Below are 24,067 nucleotides of genomic sequence, written 5' to 3'. Positions count from 1 at the left end.
AATCATTACGCATGCTGCTCAAATGATACAGACTGAATCACAAAGCCACATGGGCCATTTTGCTGACCTGTTCAACCTGTTTAAACTGCCTTAAATGAGTGCTTCATTCACAAATTAATCTAGAAATGTCAACACTACCCTGTTACCTCATCAATATATTGGTGCTACTTCACTAATGTGAAACTAACAGCTTCACAGTCTGTGACACAACACTGGATGTCAAATCATCTCAGTCTTCTCAAGAATATACATGCAATTTTCTTCTAGAACTATAGATTATATGCTACACGTTGTGATAAATATAAAGATATATTGCATTTAAAAGTAGTTCAATAAACAAAGTTAATATTGACTACCATTTTGGTACTATATTTCCAGTTATGTTGTGAGAATAAGTCTCAGAGGAACATATTGCAGTGTGCTGTGTTTCAGAATAAATCTGTGTCTTTAAACTAATGAAATGATTCAATGACAATGTAACTGAATGAATCGGCATTTTCGAATAAACTGGCTGAAAGAATGACTTAATTATAAACATAGCCACCTGTTTCATTCCTGAATGACCAAGTTAAAATACTGATTAATGAATCGCTAATAACTTATCGACACCTACTGGCATGATGTAACCTGCAGGGGAAAAAAATTTAATAAAACCACAGAAAAATTTTCCTCTTCATACATAAAAAGAGAGATGTGTGGGATTGGTTAAGGAAGTGTGAATTGGTTCTAAAATCCTGCAAAAATGTAAGAGAAGAAATACAAAAAGCCAGAGGCCACAGGATCAGGAAGTAACTCGTAGCCTTTTGATCTCACCAGTGATGGTGCTTCCTTCAATGTCATTATACTTTTGTTATGAAATCACCTTCTAAGCTCAGTTACCATGAATGGATTTCTTTGAATGGATGTCTGCATGTATGTTTTGTGTTTTTGTGCACTTTTCCATCCACTGACTATGTGTGTGTTTGTGTATTTTCTAAGCCGTGCATTTTCAAAGCAATAAAGTGAACCTTTAGTTTTGTAACTCTGTGGGTGTCGGCTGGGAAAATCCTGGTATTGTCCTGCTGTTTGGAGAGAATATACAGTAGAAGATTGCTGCCGCTACTGCTGTGATAGGCATTTCTCCTCAGACCTAAACACAATGACATCACAGAATGCGGCCATTTAATTCACAGCAGTTTCTAGGATCTGGGTTTGCATGTGTGTATGCTTACACGTGTCTGAACATCTGTGCATCTTTGTGCGTTGTGTTGAGTTTGTATATGTGCATATGGAGGGGCTTCTTTAAACAGGTGCTTCTTAAAATAAATATTTTGGGTTCAGTACAAATTAAGCCCGAACAAACCCAAGCATTGTCTACGTAATTACTACAAGTCGTATCACCCCACCTTTTCTTCTTAAAAGAAAAAATGTCTTACAGTGAAAAGGAATGGTACCAATCTATAAAAAATATGTATGTTAGCATGCTTTTAGTGTGGATAAAATCGCTTTTGTTCTCTTACGAGAGCTCTCTCGTACTGCGTCTTAGCTAAGACGCTACGGGAAAAGTCTCTTTTCACGAAATACTGAAGCAAAAAATTATCCTTAATTTTGTATTTTTGTAAAGCGCATTTGCAGCAGTACACAGCCATAGGCGAGACGGCTCGTTCGCTCATTGGCTTGTTCTGCGGCAACTGCACAGCCTATCGAGCGCAGGCTGATGCAACATCAGACCAATAAGGACGCTTCGCGCCGAAATGGGTGTGGCCCAACCTATAAAAGGAGCTCGAAAAGGCTGACTCACCTGATTTTTCATCTCTTCAGCGAAGCTCACGCATCGCTGGATCACGGAGGAAGCAAGCGCCGTCTGAGAAAGCATATTAGCAGGACGAGCCATTCTGAAGCTGCTGGCATCGCCGCCTTCCACTACCGTTCCTGCTGCGTTATCCGGCGCCTATATCCTTTCAATTCTGTTATATCCAGCTGTTCTTTATGTGTGTGTGTGTTCGCCCTGCGACACACACTCGTAAAAGAGCTCGCGTCTTTTTTAAGATGCCTTCCTGCGGCTCGTCAGAGTCCCACTCAGCGAGGGAGACCGGTACGTCATCTGTGTCTCCTGCTTGGGTGAAGATCATGCAGCGCTCGCGCTCGCTGACGGCGGATGCCCCCACTGCGAGCTGTTGCCATGGTGACTCTGAGGACTCGCCTGGCCTTTTTCTCTGAGCCTGCATTCTCTGCTGCGCTGAGGCGCCGTAAAAGCATCGCTTCCAGCGGATTCCGGAACCGTCTTCAGCGCAACCGAGCTCGCCGGTTCGCCCTGCTTCACCGCCACCAGGAACCAGGAACTACCAGTCACTTCCGCCGGTGGAACAGGCGATAGCGACGCACCTTTGTCCGCCCTCTGCTGGACGGCGGACGAAAGCGGTGTTGCCATCTAAAGCCTGCTACATGACGCTGCGTCTGCACTACTAACGATGGCTGCTTCATCGAAGCGCAGGTGTACGAGTTCCGCTGTGGCCGAGCTCTCACCCAAGCGCATCGCTGTTTCAGTTCCAGGAATTGTGACTGTCTCAGCGTTTTCTGCAACGCGCAAGCCTGCACAGTTGCCCGCTTGCCTGGGTAGTTATCACGGCTACCCAGATATTTCCCGAAAAAGGTGTAATTTCTGGTGTCCCGGCCACGGCCGATGGTGCTATAAATGTAGTGACGATGCCCACTGCTCAGTGCCCATCTCCACATATAAGCACAGCCCTTCACACAGGGCTCGCGTCCATAAAAGCGACTCAAGTCGATCATGCGCACTACATAGTAGACGTGCCCACTCCTCAGTGCCCACAATCACTATGTCACACGCGTCATGTGGTTTCTGTAAAAACGAAACCCGTGCACGTTCGTCCGGCCACGGCCGATGGTGCTATAAATGTAGTGACGATGCCCACTCCTCAGTGCCCATCTCCACATGTGAGCACAGCCCTGCACACAGGGCCTGCGCCCATAAAAGCGACTCAAGTTGATCGCGCACACTGCATAGTAAGCGTGCCCACCCCTCAGTGCCCACAATTACAATGTCACACGCGTCATGTGGTTTCTGTAAAAACAAAACCCGTGCACGCTCGTCCGGCCACGGCCGATGGTGCTATAAATGCAGTGACGATGCCCACTCCTCAGTGCCCATCTCCACATGTAAGCACAGCCCTGCACACAGGGCTCGCGCACATAAGATCGACACAGATCGGTCGAGCACGCCGCATAGTAAACGTGCCCACTCCCCAGTGCCCACATACACTATGTCACATACGGCGCGTGGCTTCTGTAAAAACGAGGCCCATGCACGTACGCTCTGCACAGGCAGACAGCGAGTTGAAAGTGGTAAATGTGCACATATGCAGCCCACAGTTACTCACAGACATATCGAGTCCCACGGGACCTGCTCAGCCTTCCCCCAGTCGGTTAAGCGCCGGGACGGGGTCGAGGAGGAGCGATCTGCCCGCTGTGATCAGCGCGCTCCCCGCCTCAAATGCGCAGCACACCCGAGCGCCGCCGTTGCCCAGTCAACAGAGCGCGCTTCGAATCCAGCCCTTAGCCATTCATGCAGATGCATGGTCAGCGCTTCCAGGGGTTTCGGATTGGGTGCTAGGCATTATAAAGAGAGGCTACTCGCTACAGTTTTTTCGACGCCCTCCGCGCTTTTTAGCGCGTGTCGAAACTACGGTCAAAACAGAAGTAGCACACATACTTCGGGCCGAAATATCAAAACTGTTGAGCAAAGGGGCTGTAGAGCCTGTGTCTCAAGCTCAAAGCGAGGGGGGGCTGTACAGCAGATACTTTCTGGTGCCCAAGAGAGACGGGGGTCTCAGGCCCATACTGGATCTAAGACAGCTGAACAAGGCATTGATGAAACGCAGTTTCAAAATGCTTACGACCAGGAAACTCCTCGCGCAGATTCGCAGAGGGGACTGGTTCATGTCAATAGATCTGAGGGACGCGTATTTTCAAATACAGATAGCGTCAAACCACAGGCGATATTTGAGATTCGCCTTCGAGGGTCAGGCATACCAGTTTACAGTCCTCCGTGGCTCCTCGTACATTTACGAGGTGCATGGATGCAGCGCTCGCTCCTCTCAGACTCAGAGGCATGCGAGTGCTGGATTATTTGGACGACTGGCTGGTTCTGGCCCGATCACGAGCGGAGCTTGTGGACCACAGGGCCGTTTTACTCGATCACCTCGAGAAGCTCGGCCTCAGTGTCAATTGGGCGAAGAGTTCGCTGAACCCCAGTCAGACGACTCTGTTTCTGGGTATAGTTCTGAACTCGTGTTCCATGACGGTGCGGCTGTCATCACAGCGCGTGATGGGCATTCAGCGCGCAGCTAGTTCTTTCCGCTGCGGCACGACCGTGTCGCTCAAACACTGTCAATCAGAGCTGTGTCACACTGGCACCTTGGACAGCGAACGGCTGGTACCGATCAGGTGTAAGCCTGGGGACTTCCCCGAATGTGAAGATGGTGTCGACGGAAGCCTCCACTTCGGGATGGGGAGCGCTGCTCGAGGGCAGACCGTCCTTTGGCCTATGGTCAGAACGGGAAAAGCTCCATCATATCAACTGTCTGGAAATGCTGGCAGTGGAGAACGCGCTGATGCGCTTTTGTCCCCAAATCAAGGATCACCACGTCTTAGTCCGTTCGGGCAACATGTCTGTGGTGTCCTACATAAATCGCGAATGGTCTCTACACCCGCAAACAGTCCGGCTGTTGTAGGAGAGATTTGGCAGGGCGGAGGTGGACCTCTTCGTGTCCCACGAAAACGCTCACTGCCCTGCGTTCTTTTCCAAGAGCGAAAGCGCGCTGTCACGGGAATGGCCGTGCTGCCCGCTTTATGCTTTCCCTCCCGTCACCCTCCTTCCGCAGGTGATAGAACGGGTGAGAGAAACGAGATGTTCAATAGTGCTTGTAGCACCTCTTTGGAAGAACCAACCATGGTTCCCAGATTTGATGCAGTTAGCAGATGTCGCCCCATGGCCGGTACCGTTGAGGAGGGACCTCCTCTCGCAGGCCAGGGGCTCGATTTGGCACCCTCAACCGGAGTTGTGGTCCCTCCATGTGTGGGCGCTCAACGGTTGCCCGCTGATCTCGCAGTTGGAGTGCTAAATACCATCACTCAGGCTAGAGCTCCGTCGACACGATGTCTGTATGCCTCGAAGTGGTCGGTGTTCTCCAGCTGGTGCACAGCTCGAGATTATTCACCCCTTAGTTGTGAGGTGACGGAGGTCCTCTCCTTCCTACAGGAGCTGTTGGATAAGGGCAGAGCCCCATCCACGCTCAAAGTTTATGTGGCGGCCATCGCGGCGTTTTCTGAAACAGCGCTTGGTCAGTCAATAGGAAGGAATGATTTAGTCATCCGGTTCCTCAGAGGAGCTAGGAGGCTGAATCCTCCCAGACCTCCGTCAGTCCCTATGTGGGACTTCGCGGCGGTTTTGGAGGCCTTGAAGGGTCCCCCTTTTGAGCCTATCCAATCGGTCAGCCTTCAGCATCGTTCAAGACAGTATTCTTGTTGGCTCTTGCTTCGGTGAAGCGTGTGGGTGATTTGCACGCACTCTCGGTGAGCCAGTCGTGCTTGGAGTTTGGGCCCAATGACTCAAGGGTCATACTCAAACCTAGGCACGGTTATGTGCCGAAATCCCTCAACACGCCGTTTCGGGCTCAGGTTATTGCCCTGTCTGCCCTGCCGGTGTCAGGAGAGGATAGAGACTCGAGTCGTCTTTGCCCTGTCAGGGTTTTAAGAGCTTATGTGTCTCGCTCTGCTGCCTTTCGGCAGATGGAGCAGCTGTTTGTCTTGTTCGGTGGACGTTCCAAGGGAATGGCTGTTTCGAGACAGACTCTATCCAGATGGATAGTTGACGCCATAGCGTTAGCTTACGCTTCCAGGGGCCTTCAGTGCCCGTTGGGCGTCAGAGCACACTCCACAAGAGGCGTCGCCTCGTCGTGGGCATGGTCTACTGGGATCTCCTTGCAGGATATATGTATGGCGGCAGGTTGGGCCTCGCCGTCTACATTTATCAGGTTCTATAACCTGGAGGTTCCCGCCTTGCAAGCAAGGCTGCTGTCGGTATAGTCGAATCAGGGCCCTGAGGGGAATTCTGAGTTCACGAGCGCTATGCGCTGCCGACTGTTATATGGGCAGTATTGCGTAAGACCCGCATTGCCACATTGGTCAGGCCTTGCCTCGGCTGTGTGATGTCATATTGCCGCATCTATGGATGCTGCTAGATATGGGACGGAGGGCTTTCCCCCTTTTCTGTCCTGGACTCTCTGTGAGTCCCTCAGGTGACTGTGCACTGTAAATCCTGGGCGTTGCTTCAGGTTTATTGGTGTGATCCCTGCGCGCATGGCGTTTTACATTGGGTTCCCGTAGCGTCTTAACTAAGACGCAGTACGAGAGAGCTCTCGTAAGAGAACGTACTCGGTTACTAAACGTAACCTCGGTTCTCTCTAGAAGAGCGAACGAGTACTGCGTACTCTGCCGTGCGTACGATTCACTCTGGTTCGCTTCAACGATGAAATAAATCAGGTGAGTCAGCCTTTTCGAGCTCCTTTTATAGGTTGGGCCACACCCGTTACGGCGGGAAGTGGCAAGAAGGGCGCGAAGCGCACTTATTGGTCTGATGTTGCATCAGCCTGCGCTTGATAGGCTGTGCAGTTGCCGCAGAACAAGCCAATGAGCGAACGAGCCGTCTCGCCTATGGCTGTGTACTGCTGCAAATGCGCTTTACAAAAATACAAAATTAAGGATAATTTTTTGCTTCAGTATTTCGTGAAAAGAGACTTTTCCCGTAGCGTCTTAGCTAAGACGCAGTACTCGTTCGCTCTTCTAGAGAGAACCGAGGTTACGTTTAGTAACCGAGTACGTTTTATTTGCTCAAATAATAAGTTAAATTAAGTTTTAACTACAAATGAATGTACACAACCATTTAAAAGTTTGGGTGCAGTGAACTATTTTTAAAATAACTTATTCTAATCAATGCTGCATTTGTTTAATCAAAAAAAAATCAAATATTTTTTAATTATTTAAAATAAATGTTTTCTATTGAATATATTTGAAAATGTAACTTATGTGATGGCAAAGCTATATTTTCTTCATGCATTACATCAGTCTTTAGTGTCACAGAAATCATTATTATATGCTGATTTGGTGCTCAAGACACATTTCTTGCTGTTATTAATGTTGCAAAGAGTTGCTCAATAGCTGCTCAATATTTTTGTGGAACTCTGATACGTTTTTCCAGAATTTTTTTTATAAATTCTTTAATTAATAAATAGCTTTACTGCTACTCTCAATCAAATTAATGAATCCTTGCTTACTAATATATATATATATATACACACACACAAAGAGATACAAACTACACCACACCAGCAACTATGGTCTCCTGGATCCAGCAGTACAGCCAAAACCACAGGCATTTTATTTAATGACACTATTAATGTTAATGATGTGTTAGAACTTCGAAAGACACAAAAATCCTTAAACTGTCAGAGGCACGGCCTAGCAACACATTTCTGTGTCTGCTAGCCTGTCTATTTAATCAAAGGAAAAATATAAATGAATTAATAAAATGTTAGAAGAAAATTCCTGTGGATTGTGCAGAATTCAAAAAGCGATGTCTGTATTTTCTGAATGTGAATTAACACTACACTTCACAGCATTGCTGCAATAATAACACTTTTGCTGTATATGACCATGGTGATAATTAGTTTTTTTACAGCTCCAGCTCCATTTACAGTGCCAAGCACACCTACAAAATCAAAACTCAATGATAAGAACATTACCCATTCCAGCACTCAATGCTTACCGAATGACCTTAAATGCATTCAGGACAGGACATCCATTTACCTTTTATCAATAGATTTATTTGATAAATTATTTAAAACCATTCGGAAGCATGTTTCTGACTCTTTTGTCAGCTCTTAGTATAGACTTGAAGTTTTTAATTATACCCCTCTTATTGCAGTTATATGTAACCAGCAACACAAAATACAGGGGAATTGAAAATCCAGACTGTATGAGCACAAGTGCAGCGATGACTCAGTGAGTGAAGCAGAAATGGATTTATCTGTGCTCTTTAGTGAATTATCACATCTAGCACAATGGCCATTGGACATTATGGACTTTTCATTCACATTCAGGTCTCATACCTCACCTCCAAATTATCTGTTGTAAACAGCATTCATGATTTGAATAAATAAATAAACCAAGTATCAGCCAAGGGTCTGGTAATGTTTATTTTTTTCATATAAAACTGCTGCATTTGGAGATAATGAATATTGTACACACTTGCAGAATTCAAAATTAAGCCACTGGTTGCCAGGGTTGAAATTTGAATAGTCCTTTTGCAAACATAATTTTTACCCACCAATGGCCAAGCTCTTTATCAGCGCAAAAGTGCTGAAGCCTGTGCCACCATACGTCTTTTTACTTACAGACCACAACAGTTCAGTGAACATGAAGAGCTTGTTGCAAGCCTGTGGAAAATTTATACAAAGTCTGAAGAGGACAATTTAGAGTCTGAGGACTTGCCCAAGATATTTTCTGATAACCATATTTGCATTTCTGGCTGATGTCCTGGGAACTTCAGCAAGCTTTGGGAACTTAGGAAGACACAGACCTTGAATCCTCGTTTCCCATCTCCCCTTTTTCTGCTTCTGTGGTCTCAACTGGCTTCGCCGCCTCCTGATATGCATTTTCTTGTCCTTGTTTTTACTTTTCAAATAGGATTGTGTTTGTACGAATGCATGTAAGAACGTATAAATAAAACAAAAAAGATTCTTTAGAAGAGCCGATCAATGCTGTAAGTGAGTGACCATGTTGAACTGGCAGCACAGTGGAAATTTATATTGATTTTTCCTCACCTTACTCCAGTCCCCAAAGCAGCTCCAGGATTCTAGAAACGTCTACAAGTTCGAGCTGATATTCATAATTTACAAGAGATGCCTCCCCGTTATGGACAATATAAACGACTTAATAACAAAAGAAATTAATGAAAGGATGGACGCAGATACTGTATGGATAGTTCAGTCTGTTCCAGACTGTCAGTGTAGACAATGGCTTTCAAAAAACAGATAGTCAAATACTTGGGATTTATATTATAAAGTCCACAATATTTCTATTAATATCATTCTTCTACTGCCATTTCACTGACCTGAAAAGCTTATTTCGTAATTGTTCAGAACTTGCGTGCCTCAAAGAAAACTTCAAGGAATAGTTCAAGGAATGTAACTTCATGCCATTACATACCCATATTACTTTTATATTTTCTATGGCTCACAAATAGAGCTTTGTAAAAGGATATTATGGACCCTATCATACTCCCGGCACAATGCAGCGCAAGTGTTTTTGCTAGTTTCAGCCCTACGCAGTTCTCATTGTCCCGTCCTGCACCATGTTGTTTAAATATCAATGCATTTGCACCCATTCGTGCACCCATGGGCGTGCTGGTCTAAAAAAGAGGTGTGTTCAGGTGCATTGTTGGCGCGTTGCTATTTTGAGGAACTGAAAATAGACTGCGCCAAAGATCAACTCAAACCTGGTCTTAAGTTTAGTATAATACTTTTTCTTTGTTATTTAAAGAGCGCATTAATAATATGTGCCTATAGGTGGGTGCACAACAGGCATAAACTTTGCTTATTACACACAGAGGGATGTGCAGCAGTACACAAACATTAAAAAAAATTAAAAATTACATTCTGCATATAAACAGCAAACCCGCCATGGCACAAGCAAAACTGGCTTTTAAAGGGGATGGGAGATGACTGGTTTATTGCACGTTACAACAAAAAAAACACCCATTACTTATTAAAAGAATAGAGACAATCCGCTTAAACCATGTGCCCGAGCGCGTCGACCATTTTCCCATCGTTAAACTAGCAAAAGTGGATTCGAACGCGCCCTGAGTTCGCTTAGATCGTTAAAATAGGGCCCTATGTATACGCATAATAAATGTGAATGTGGCTCAAAAGTCTTTCTTTATGCTCAAAAACAGTCTACAAATGCCATAGACTGTAGATGGAGACATTTTTTAAGTTAATAATTGCTTAACTTGGGTATTGTCAGTTTTGTTGTTGTAACTAGAACTAAAATGATTAAGAGTAGTTTTTGTTCATTTAAATGAAGCTGAAATAAAATATAAATATTAGATGAAAAAGTAATATAGAAATTTAAACTTAGGTTTATTGAAGGTATGTTGACTTGGAAACTATAAAGCACTAAGGGACAGATTTACTAAACAGTGCAAATTAGTGCACATTTCCATAAATTCTGCGGGTGACTTACTAACAATGCGTAAATTAAAGAACACATGCGCAGCCAAATCATTTCCATAAGCAATCTACCAAGTGCAGCGCAAATTACTGCCTGCTTTTTGGGGGGCATTAAATAAGCATGCAACTACCAGTAATTTGTCTCCTACCATAAGTTTTGCGTCTGAAAGGGAAACTCCTACAAATAACATCGAGCACAAAAATAACTGTGTCCATACCTTTTCAGCACTAATTCTTCACTGCATGTCTTTAGTAAATCCTGAAAGTACTATTTTAACGCCAAAAAGACGGTTTGCGCTGGCGCAAGTTGAAGTAAATCTGGCCTTAAAACTAAAATTGAGCTACCAATAAGTTAAAGCTAAATAAAAAAAAATACTAAACCTTCAATTAAATATGTAAACTAATAATATAAAAATAAAAGCTACGTAAATGTTGGAGCAAATACCTTCGTTATAGTCATTTTAGACTTTGAGAGACCCTTTTTTACCAAATGTAAAAGACCAGCCAATACCTTAAAAAGCCACGAAAAGAAAGTAATATATATATATATATATATATATATATATATATATATATATATATATATATTTTATGACAGTATTTAATTTCTGTATGAACGGTCTCTTTCAACAGAACATCATATTTGTGATATCATCTACAATAATACAAGGTTTCATAAAGATTAGGAAAACGGAGCTGAGAGATACACCAAGACTAATCCTCTCTTCCAAACACCTAAGTTTCCTCTCTTCTCTCTCTGTCCCTCTCTCTTCCAACTCCTTAATGAGTCAAGAGATTGACAGCTGGATTACTGGGCCAGTCTGTAATCCTTTAATTTCTCCATTTAACATAAGCACTCACTGAATGGAGGGATGCTTCCACTTCCTGTGGCCCTTGTCAATCAAGTCAAAATGCTGCAAACGCTGAATGTAACCCCAAAGACACAATCAAATGACAAACTGTCAGGCTGGAGAAGAGGCTGCGTGCCCGTGTTTGTGTTTGCGATTCAAATTCAAGATGTCAGCCAAATATTCTCAGCAACACCTTTTTCTGTTTTTCCGTTTGTATTTCTCTCTCCTTGTGAGTCCTCCAATTTATTTAAGCAAACAGACTAAATGCATGTCCGACAGTCTCTGACCACAGCCCTCTCAACAGAATCTCTTTAAGACAGCCCGAGGACTTGAAGTGAAGCTGTCTTCAAGCCTCAAAATGGAAAAGAGAGAGAGGTGCATAGATAAGGATAAACTAAGGCTGCATCTTATGAATACAATTAGCATTTCTCACCTCTTTCTTCACATGCTCCCTTCTTCATCCCCCCCAGCCCTTCTGCGATCTCCAACAGCGGAAAAAGGCTCTACACCTCACCTCTTTCCTATTACTTTCTTCAACTCGGTTTAGATTGATGCCAAACCTCGAGACTCTCTAGGCTGAATCATGTTCGCTTTCCTGGTGGCGCTTTAGTATTTGCTCCTTAAAATAAACCCACCATGTCAAGGGAAGAAGTAATTAAAACAGAACCTAAGGGCACAATGAGAATTAAAGACCCGCTAGGTCAGAGTCATGAAACTCGTAATGGCCTGCTGAGAACACACATGCATATATGTATATATATAGAAAAAGTGAGAGAGTTTGTTTAACATGTAGTAAAAAAAAATGAAATATAAAACTATATATATATATATATATACATACATACATACATACATAATGAAAATGATAAATATGAACCAGTAGCTGTAGCAGTATATAAATAATGCTAAAATATCACTACATACGGCTTAGGATGCACAATTCACATGGACTATTGGGGGGGGGGGGGGGGGGGGGGTTATGCGATTTTGTGGCATTGTGGACATTGACAGAACTTTCTATTATATGGTTATTATTTGGAAAAGAGCAGCAAATAAATTATGCAAAAGTGACATAAAAACAATCCATGTGACTTGAACTCTGCCTCATGTTCATGAGAGAATTACCAATTGCCCAATTTGAGAGCGAATCATTCGTTTGTGTCAAATGTGTTCAATGAATCTGAGGGAATGAGTCTGAACAATTTGATCACAAGTAAGCTGTTTCCTTATATTTACTTCAAACCATTATTTGAATTATTTTGTCTTATCACAGAAAAGTTTAATAGATAGAAGTTACAGTTTTGGATTGAAGTGTCCTCATGTATGTCATATTTTTCACCCTGTTATACAACAAACTAAAATTTCTATTAAAAAAAGAAGTATTCACTTCAGTCTTGCTAAAAATGAATAAATCCACATCATTTTTCTTTCAAAAGCAGTGTGCTCAAGGCCTTCTGGCAGAATCACAGCCCACTTCTGCCACCTAGATCTCAGGTTAATGACCTTAAGAACCAAAGCATCTGAATACGTTAGATCAGAACATAATTCTAAATGACGGGGCCAATGCAAATGAGAAATGCCTTGCTGGCTAATAGTATACATGCAGCCAGCAGTGAAAAGTCTGCCTTTAAGATGAAAATCCAGTCTGATTTATATTCAAATAGACAGTGAACCATGGTTTCATAAGAAAACTTAATTAAGAACTGCTAGGTGAGTTTTAGAAAGACAGCATGAGATAGAGAGAGGGATGGGAAGGAAAATAAAGATCCAAGGAAATCAAGATTTTTTCCTTTAATATAGACTGGTATGTTGTGGAACACTAGATGGATGCTAGGGGAATATAAATTAGGCATGACACAAACCAAGTCTGTGCATATGGTACACGCTTGAATGCTTGGTCCACTTGAGCCGAGTAGCAGACCTCAATGGTTTCTGTGCAATAACAGCATATAATGCAAGAACATTTAATCTTTGAGAACAGCACAAATCATGTTATCTTGAACTGTGTAAAATGTAAACATCCTTGAGCATTACAAAACCGATAAATAGAACATTTTTGTTTCATTTGATCACGCTGTATACGATGAAATCAAAAGCTTGACGTTTTGAAAGCTGTTATTTCACAATATGTGACCATGAGATGGAAGCAGCATGATGAAAGAGAAAACTGTTCGGAAATTGAAAAAATTATTTTCAATTATAAAATCATTAAAAACAACTATTCATATTTGCCCCATTAATATCACACAACACAATACAGTACAGTTTTATATAGCACAATTTGAAAACAACCTAAGGTGACCTAAGTGCTTTTCAACAGTATACAAACAATGACCAATTTAACCCTCTGGAGTCTAAGGGTATTTTTGGGGCCTGGAGAAGTTTTGTCATGCCCTGACATTTGTGCTTTTTTCAGTTTCTTATCAAAATCTGAATGGGTAAAATCTAATCTCACTGTAAACAGCACAAACTGGGCTATAATAATATGTGAAATGCATGTATGTACACAATAATAATAATAATAATATAATACAACGATATTAGTGTCCACACAAGCGAATGATATCGTCTGTTTACTCTGAGCGCACACACGTCTGCCGCTTTATATTCCCAGCTCGTTACAGCAGGATGGATTCTGATTGGCTATCAATAATTTTACCGTTCATCAGCTGGAAAAAATTGTTCTGAAAGTGTTTCCAACGATATTGTTTCTCTGTGCCTTTATCGTTATAGTTGTGGTGTGGACTCTGCTATTCTTTAATATTGAGAAACTTTTTAGAACTATATCTTTATCGTTATCTTTATAGTTATCGTCCTTGGTGTGAATGGCAATTAAGACTGTAACAGATCAGTTAAGTACTGTGGGGACTGATTGTGAAGAGATTTAAAAACAAATATTAAGATGTTAAAATCTATTCTATACATGGTACCCAATAAAGTGAGATTAAAACCGGTGTAATAGTCTCATTTATGCACTTCCCAGTAAGAAGCCGAACTGCTGTATTCATAAACGTATTAATAGTTTTCAACAACATTCATATAAAATAAAAAATTCTTATTATTATTACTAATTTTACTATTTTGAATTTAATCCAGCTTATCCAATCAGAATTCAGTCAAAATGTTCCATTTGATAAATTCTTAACCTTGTTGTGTTTGTGACTGCAAAGCTACACACGGGGCTCAACCAGAACCATCCTAATGAGATTTTGTCAGTGTCTGTATCCATTAGAGGTTCCACAGCACAGTGTAAGTATGGAGAGCAATGTGTTTGCTAGATAATGAGGTAAACTTTAAGACACGAGTGGAAAGCTGAGAGAGAGCCCGGGAGTCCAAGCACCAAGCGTCTACATCTCACAGGTGGAGTCCTAGTTCTGATTTATTGTAAAACTGCCGTAAGATGTCTGTGCATTTGGATTTAATGGATGTCCTTGTGGAAGAGGCATATTTTTAAAGTGAAAGGACATCTGAAGTGGGGTCTTACTATATTTTATTGATGATAAAATGTGGCATATACGTAGAATATCTAAGGAATCCAAGAAGGCACTATATTTTGTGGCACTGCAAATGCCACAAATCTGCAAGAAAAGTCAAATGACTCTGACTATGCATAAGCACTAGTAATTAAGATGATTAATGGCCGCCTCTGAACTAACGGCAAAGGCGACTGACTTCCATTTCCCACCAGCACTGTGTCGGATATTAAAGGGTTATGCGCTGAAGTTCATTGCTCATGTTCTCTTGAACACATTGTGACAGCATCCTTTCAGACCACCATTTAGGGGTAAATGCAACTCAAAACAGATTGTTCTTTTGTGTGTGAGTGTGTACCTGTCCTCCCCTCAGCTCTCTGTCTTTGGCTTCAAAGTGCCTGATCCTGCTCTTAGGCGAGATGATGGTTTACACTACAATGTGCAATCAGTGGAATATCCGTTTTCATGGTTTATCTCTCCCAGGTGGGGTCCTGCTCTGAAAAAGGCCCATGCTCAAATGCTCCATTCGTCTTCATGGTAAATATACTCTCATAAACGTTTTGTATGTTGTATATGAATCCTTATTTTTTCTTCTTGTAAATCTATACTGATCTGATTGTACTGTATGCAGATTACCGTTTAAAAGCTTTTATATATATATATATATATATATATAGATAGATAGATTAAGAACTTTTTATTTATCAAAAAAATGCTGAAATCACAGTTTACACAAAACATTTATTTTAAATTGTTATTTTTCAAAATATTGCTGTTTAAATGTATTTTTGATATATTAAAAAACAGCTGTTTGAATAGTAGTGTATATCAACATCAATTTTAACAATATAAACGCATGATCTAAAGCGCATAGCGCAGATGCACTTAAGGCGTTTCAGAATCCACTTTTGCTAGTATAACGACAGGAAAAACAGTCTGCGCTCCCGGCGTTGGTCTATTTCGTAGTCTATTTTCAGTTCCTCAAAATAGCAATGCCCCAGCAATGCTTCTGAACACACCTCTTTTTTACACCAGCACGCCCATGAGTGCACAAATGGCGTAAATGCATTTGCTATTTAATTAAATTATGCAGTGCAGGACGAGAAAATGAGAACTGCGTCAGGCTGAAACTAGCAAAAACACTTGCGCCAGGTCAGGTGTATGATAGGGTCCTAAAAGTCTAAGACCACTGAAAAAAAGGTTTACGTTTTTAAAATGTTAAATAATTTCAAATCGATTTTGTTTTGTTTAAAAAATGTAAGCTAGGCAATATAAATTAACAAAAAATATAAAAATATGGAGAAATATAAATACATTTGTTACAGTCTGTATCAACCTGTCAAAAATTAATACAAATACAACAGTTGGTTCATGTTAGCTTATGTTAGCTAACAGTTAGTTAATGTTAGTTAAATAATAAATACAGAAACAGCAGTTCATGTTAGCTCACGTCCAATAAATAATGTATACAGATACAACTTTTGATTTAAATAATGTATTAATGAAGCACTTACAAATATTTCTCACTATATGTTCATGTTAACTAATGTTAACAAATAGAACCTTATTTTAAAGTGTTATCATGACAGCCACATGTCCACTGGCTCATGACCTGTGACATTTGCACACACGGTCAAATTTGCATATATCTTTACATATTTCTTGTTTTATAGAATGTATATAACACTCCTTTGTTCCTTTAAATTGTTCCAGAGTGGTCTCAAATGTTTGGACCCCACCCTACACGTCAACACAGCAAGGCCGTTTATGCATGGGTTTATACGTCTATAAATGTTTGCATTAACGCCTGAAGACATGACGTAACACAATAAAACCTCATAAAATATCATTTTCTCCTGAGCCAGACTGCCTACCGCAATAACGAGCCACGCTAAATGATCGCATCATCAGTCGACGTTACACACAGTTCAAAACTTCCCATTTACAATCCAATCATGTAAAACACAAATGCTTACCATACCTATTTACCGTGGCCATGCGGGTGCCTTTCATATGCTCCTGAGGCCAGCTGAATATGTGACAACCCTGGCATTTATATTTTGTCAGCATAAATGATGAATTTTTTCACATGCTGAGTGAAGATGAATCACGTCTAGCGAGGCAGAGCGCCTGGAGGGACTCACGCTGTCTGTTTTACTGTGTAAAGATATTAGAAACGTTGGATGGTTGAATTATAACCACTCCGGTCGACTTCATTCAAGGGCCGTGTCTTTAATAGGCTCATTATCCATAGAAGTACAATAAAAGTGATCAAGAGGATTAGAGCATAATAAGTATAAATGCACCGCTGTTGTCATCATACCCAAACTTTGCGATAATTAAAAGCCTGGCATGAACAATCACCTTTGTATATGAATAAAAAATAAACACAACAAGCTAGCGTTGTAATTAAATGGAATCAGCAAATTGCATCGCAAGCAGCTGCGAGACCAGCGGACAGCTGGCAGACACCCCGACTGCTCTGGCCATGAAAGAGTAGTCATATCTGATTCTGTTTGGATGGCCAGCCTTTAGAGACCAATGCTAAGCAGTACCTAGAGAACTGAGATGAATCGCTCACTCGCACCCCGCCGCAGCCATATTAAACAGTTATGGAAGCAACCCGAGCGGAACTTTCTACTCTCAGTTCCTCAGCCAAGTTCAACTCTCAGACCACACCGCGCTCCTGAGAATTCCAACCTCTGCATTAGCATTCTCGAGGTGTCAGGCCAATGTTTACAATCACGGCTAAACTGATGCTGAATTTTCTCGACTTGATGCTCGCTGGCCCTACTCACCCATAACTCTCCCCTTTGACGGTTCTGGGTTACACAAGACTGTTATCATTAATGTCCCTGCGAGGCGACCCCACTCCCCGATTACTACGGTTCCTCTGAACACATCACCCTTCCCCCAGGCCGATGACTGTACATTAATCACTCTCTATAAGGGCTCATACTGCAGCCTGACGATATACACCCGAGTGCCAAGTTGTGCTGGGGTAAGCATGTTTTTAAAATGAAGAGTGCACTATTGGATATTGAAGGAAAGGTGGCTGGTGCATATTGTGGGCACAGGCTCAAGAGTGGATCCCAACAAAATGCTCAGATCTAAATCCGTGAGTAAACAGAATGATTGACTCATGCGCAAGCACTTGGACACACACGCCAACACTTCACCGACTTGCTGTGTGTAACAAGCACATCTGACATGTCAATGACTGACAATGTTCCCTCAACACTTCCACAGGCTGGAATCAAAACAAACAGATCGTAGATGTACTGCAAACTAGGAACATTTCTAAAAGTATTTAAAATAAAATATAAATGATAAAATGATGCGTGCAATTACTGCAAAGATTTGATTCCGTGTTCCTGCATCAGCGCAGAAGTTGCTGCCAGAATAAGAAAAACAAATAAATCTCCCTCTGCACATCCACGTTTATGTCAATAAAACCATTGATTACTCTGATAACAGCTATACTCAATCAAAGTTTGAATTCGGTGGGGAAACGAACAGGTAATTCATTGAATCAATGTGCCATTTTCTAGTATGATTTGTTTCTGCAAGCCCAATTTTCCCCCCAACGTCTTTTCTCCTCCTGTAACAGCATAACAAATTCCATAGATAAAGCATATCCCTGCATAACGCGCGGACACACACAAACACTCACACACGTACAATGACAATTTTAAACTGACAGAATAAATGGATGGCTGAAATCTTGCTGAAAAGAAGTGGGAAAGAATAAAGGAACTGTGTTACACACAGGACATGGGGGGGGGGGGGGCAAAAGGGGGAGCAAAACCTTATAACTCAAAGCGGCAAAAACACCCACTGGGAGCAGAACAGAAGATTTAAATGAGGCTTCTGTAGCCAGCCGGGCCACTGAACTATCCATTAAATTCAGATTATGGGTTTCTTTCCTTTTTATATTTATTTATGTTTTTAATCAACCAGCAAGGGTTTGCCTGAAAGTTGAAAACTAAAGCTGAATAATATGCATATTGATGGTGATCAGTAGGAGACACTGGCTTTGTGCATTTTATGAATGTAGACCTGTGCCAACTGAAGCTCTCAACGATTAGGAACGCGTATACGCTTTTGACATCCACCACGAGGGAAGCGTAGTTTCTGGCACAGCGTGGATGTGTTTCTTTAAATGCATCACCTGACATTTTGCAGACCTTGAAAATTGCATTTGAAAGGCATTGTGTGTTTTAAACGTGTTCTAATTGCATTACTGGTCCTGTGTGTACTATCAACATTCAGCACGCTGGCATATCTGCATCGCCACTCTTCCTTTCTAAACCGTTTATCTGTGCTTGTTATTCCGCACTGTGCTTATTTTAAAGCCGGATGAAACTGGTTTTGGATCACTGTTAACACCTTTTGAGGAATCATACAGTAAGCACAACTAAATTACTGCATAGGTGAGAGTACCAAAGAATATTCGACAAAATCTTCTGATTACTTAGGAATTATTTTCCATAAATGTGCAATAATGAAGGTACAATTATTTTTTACATATTACATTTAGCCTACACATAGAGAGTGATGGAGTGAAAGTGATGCACAAGCATTTGCATTCACCCACAAACCTGTTGCTAAAGCTCCACTGAGATTAACACACACATTTAAACCAGCTCCGTATCGTGCAATGCACTGCAAGCTCTTACCTTTGTGAATGTTCAGGCCTTGCAGCACACCCCTGGGGACAAATACGGTGTAGAAACTCTGGGAGAAACCTGGTCTGCATGGAGCAATGGTCTGAGCGTTTCCGAGACTCCCCTGAGAAAGACAGACATTATTGTCTATGAAGACACAGGAGAGGGGAAGTGGTTAGGCAAATTGATTTGTGACCACAGGGCTGTGGTTCTTATTCAAGGTTATCGAAACCGATATAAATACCTTCAGGAGGCAAACTCAAAGAGCAAAGAAGCAGTCGTTTTACAATTAGGAATGAATAGACAAGTTGAAATACTTAAATACCTTTTTTTTGGTCTTATGTACCCTCCACTCAAGGAACCTACTCAACAGTGTTCCTTTGAACTGGATAGCCTTTATTATTGATATTATTATAAAGTCACTTTTAATAAATTGTATTATAATGATTTTAGACTGTCAATATCAGTAATTAATAAAATGAAATAAAATATATGGGATAAAACATATTATGTAATGAATATCATCAACGCAAATGTATAAAATGTTTTTTATCTTTAATTCCTTAAAAAGATTCTGAAAGAAGACTTGAAATTAATCGTCAAAATTAGTCATTTTAATTATTATACAATTTACAAATTTAACAGTTATATCACACTTCAGTAACTGCCCTGACTGTAAACCAAATGTGTTCCCAGTTAATACATATTTAATAATAAAATTATTACTAAGTATTCTTTAATTAATTATATTGTAGTCAGTCAATATCAGTAATGAATTTCAGTAGAATAAAATAAAATTTTATTCTTTAAAAAGAAATGCTGGATTAATCATCAGGATTAGATGTGTTGGGATTGTTATTACATTACTTAAGCATTTAAAAATAAAAATAAACATTCTATTTTGTAGCTCTAACAAAGCAATATCTCAATCTTTCCAAGCACCCACTATAACCTAAATTAAATACCCTCTGCTGTGCACTTACTCCAGGTTACAAATCACAACAGTCCAGTAGAGTATTTGAATATTCAATAGTTCCATGCCAATGAACACCTTCTAAATCAAAAGCAGCAAATCTCTGATTATCTTAATTCGCATTCAGAAGCCTGCATTCTTATGCCCTAATGGTGGTTTTAAAGAAATTTACAAGAACGGAAACATCAAGAGTTTCTCTAAAAATTTAACAAGAGCTAAACGAGCCTGTTTGATGATTAAAACAAACCGAGGGAGAAAAGGGAAATGCGATGGAAGACAGGAAATGCAGAATAAAGAAGGCTGTGCTGGAGTTCTGCCATGTAAATCAGTAGAGAAATTGTGCCCATTACAGTGGCATCTATTTTAGGATAGTAACCTAGAGTGTGTGTGAGCGTGTGTGTATGCATCAATGGATAGTGCTCACCACGGAGATTTAGCATAATTAGATGGTGGGTCATATTCAGGTTATGCCAGTCTCAATATGGTGGGCTTTTCTAAAAGCAATTCGCAGTTAAAGCTCAGAACTCGGCTGTGTCTGAACCGAACGAGAGGTTGCCTTAAGGGGTCTCTACCATTCTGAAACATAGATAACTATGAACCTGAAAAATCAAGACAACAAAGAGCCGACGCACTAAGCTCTTTCATATCTCCACAGAGGAACGGTCTGTGTCAAAGCATCCCTACAGATCACATTAGTCAGAGGGCTATGAGATGGATACTTTCTAAAGCAGCGCTGCCTCTGCCCACAATGTGAATACAGCTCTATAGCTACATTTCACCCCCAAGCTGGATACAGATTTTATTCTGAATGAGTCATCAAAGAGAATGTCAATATCTGCCACATCCAACAGAAATATGTCTTATTTCCAGAACTTGTATTTACTCAACACCCCAGCACTTTCTAGTCTTCATTTACAGCCTGGTATATGTGCGTCTTTAACTAGGCTACTATATTAATGTTTCATAATTCCACTGACCAAAGCAACCCGTTCTCTAGCATCCAACAAGTTAAATCATTCCTGACGTTCATATTAATGAATATTCCACAACATGAATATTAATTAATTAATACAATTCATTTGCATATTGACATATTCCTCCAGTAAGGAAAGAGCAGCACTATTTCTCGCAGACACACCACAGGCATCGCCGCATCCTCTGCAATGTGTGTTAAAAGTGCAGCTGCAAGCCACTGCAGGCTCCTGATAGACGACCAGTGTTCAGCACAAACTGATTTACTTGTTTGAATGTTATTTCAAAGAAAGAACACAGGAAAAAGCGAATGTTACAGAAGTGCTACGAAAGCAATTTTGCATTTCCAAACGGACAAAGTAAACGCTCGATGCACCACTTTTAGTGAGTAAGCGCATAAAACGCACACTGTTCGGCACGGTCTGTCTGAATTCAAGTAGTGTTACTTCAGGCGTGTTTGTAAATAAAACATTTAGTCTTACCAAAGAGGTGCCCACAACTAAGGCACACGCCACAAGAATCGCGCAGCCGGTTTTCATTTTGGCTATCAGCGGAGGAGGCAGATGTTTGCTATTCACAAACGTGGAGATAATTCCTGTGAGACGTGCTGTCGTTTGCAGGGTTCCGCCGAGCGATGCGAGAGAATATTGTCCCGGTCGGTCTTGCGCACTACTGCAGGTGGACAGGCGCTGTTCAGCTCAGCACCACGGCTCCGCTGGCGGCGTCACAACCGCTACAACTCCTCCTACCGCAGCGTTCTGCTTAAAGACGCACTACAGCACGCTTGACAGTTAAACAACGCGTATTGTGTACATTCTGCATATCTACTTTAGATTAAAATAGCCTGCGGATGCAGTCAAGTGGCGAATTAATTACGAGAGGTTTTATAGGGTGGTCTGACCACCTTAAGGTTTGGGGGGTCTTAAAAGACATGAATTAAATAATTATAGCGCAAAAGTTAGATTACGAGCTTTAGCTAAATAGACGCGCGGAAACATTAGCATTCGCCTGAGGAGTAACCATAGCAACAGTTCGCAGCTCGAGCGCTTTGCTTCAGGAACTAATCGGACAGCATCGGAAAAAACAAACAAACAAACAAAAAAATCACTTTATTATAGATTGAATTAATGTAGATGTAAATATACCACAGAACTTTAGTGTTTTGTTTAAACCGTTTCGAAAATAGTTTACACTATACGCAACATTTGAAGAGTAGCCTATTTTTCTTTTGTTAAAAGTGATCAAAAGTTAATGAATTGTAACCCTGGACCACAAAACCATCATAAGAGTATTTTTATTTTATTATTTTAATTGAGATTTATACATCGTCTGAAAGCTGAATAAATAAGCTTTCAGTTTAATAAGTTCTGTTTGACCATTTACCATGTTAACAATTATTAGGATTAAAAACTGTATAGAACAATAGTGAATTTAGTAAATATACTGAATTTAACTTATAATGTTAAAATGTAACTTCAACTTCTAAATGTCCCTTCAAATTACTTTGGTCAGTTCATGAATAATTAATGCAATTGTATGTTACTTATTTATATTTATTTCAGTTTCATGTCAGTCCTTGTTTTGTTGTTGCTGGTTGAAATTGATTCAGAATTTAGAATTTAATCAGTAATAAGTGATGCAATACTTTTGAAAAAGAGTAATGATCACAGTAATCTAATTACACTGTCAAAGATGTAATAAATAGATAGTTTTTACTTACTTTCTTAGAGCAACTTACCCAACATAATAGTAAGCCACCACTGTTATGAGAAAAATAATAATAAAACACACTGAAAGAAAGATGTCAAAAGCTTCTTACACTATTAGTGAATCTGCTATTTATAATTGAATTACAGTGGAGGTGCAGCAATAACTGAAGTATTTAATATAAAAGATTTACAGGGTAAACAACAAATGAATATTTAATCAAAGTTTGAGACACAAAGCACTGCAAAAAAGCACAGAGTCACAGATGTTTAAATACTCTCCAGTCTTCCCTGCCATGCTAAAATTCTTGTAATGGTGCTTCTGACCTGAAGTGTAAACTCTTAACTGGCTCTTTCCATGAATAAATAAGATGGGTTGTCCGCAGGCAAAAATGTCAGTCTTACAGGCTTCAACGCAGGATGCCATTTCACACTTCACTTATTTCTCTGTTTTTTGATCATAACTGAGTTGGCCGCGTAACCTGCTGTGATCCGTTGTAAAAGACCTGTATCCCATCTGACGTAACTGTTTTAAACAGTGAGAAACAAATATAGCTCTCCAAGTTATTCATAATTTACTTCCTTGGCGACAGTCTTTTCGCCCAGAATGAAAGTAATCAAAAGGCCGTCGTCCACATTTTAATGACGCTGACATTTTCTCGCTCATCTGAGTTGGTAGCTCAATTTCCATATCAGAAGGACGACGCCAGTCTGATCCAATCAAAAGAAACATGAGATAAATGTGAATGTGCTGTTTTATGCCAATTAGGACAGACCAATCCGTTTGCCTGATTTTTTGACATTCTTCTGTGCATACTGAATAGGGGATCGAATTAAGAGGCTCTTTTGGGACAACTTTATTACTCAGTACATTCAATTAAAACAAGAAGTATAATAGGTACTGACAGCAAGCACCCCTCCACCAAATGTGAATGAATTCTCTGCTTCAAGCTGCAGGAAATTCTATATCCACATGGTGTGCCATGTTTGATTGCATAGACACATCTTTACTTGAAGAAAGAACAACTGTGGACTGATCACAAGTCTCGGAGGAACCAGAGCTGGTTTGCTCAAGTGTAAGAAACAATGTCAATTTTGAAATGTCTAAATTTCCACAAATCCATTCGCTAACAGAT

The 24,067-nt window shown here is 40.8% G+C and overlaps 1 protein-coding gene across 3 annotated transcripts in view; it reads right to left on the bottom strand.

Annotated features, from left to right (window-relative positions):
* The window catches only part of LOC132126796 (cadherin-4-like), a 261,279-nt gene that overhangs the window by 208,268 nt on the left and 28,944 nt on the right, over positions 1-24,067 (bottom strand). The window contains exons 1-2 of one of the 3 annotated variants that reach the window (XM_059538305.1): positions 21,708-22,184; positions 19,293-19,404 (exon numbers count right to left, since the gene is read on the bottom strand). In XM_059538305.1, the coding sequence (XP_059394288.1) occupies positions 19,293-19,404; positions 21,708-21,764 (169 nt within the window). In that variant the 5' untranslated portion in view covers positions 21,765-22,184. Of the gene's footprint in view, positions 1-19,292; positions 19,405-21,707; positions 22,185-24,067 lie in introns of those variants that run through there. The other 2 variants (XM_059538303.1, XM_059538304.1) reach the window with 2 other exon arrangements.

This window comes from Carassius carassius, chromosome 44 (assembly GCF_963082965.1).
Source record: "Carassius carassius chromosome 44, fCarCar2.1, whole genome shotgun sequence".
NCBI lineage: Eukaryota > Metazoa > Chordata > Actinopteri > Cypriniformes > Cyprinidae > Carassius > Carassius carassius.
This window is presented reverse-complemented; position numbering and strand designations above follow the sequence as displayed.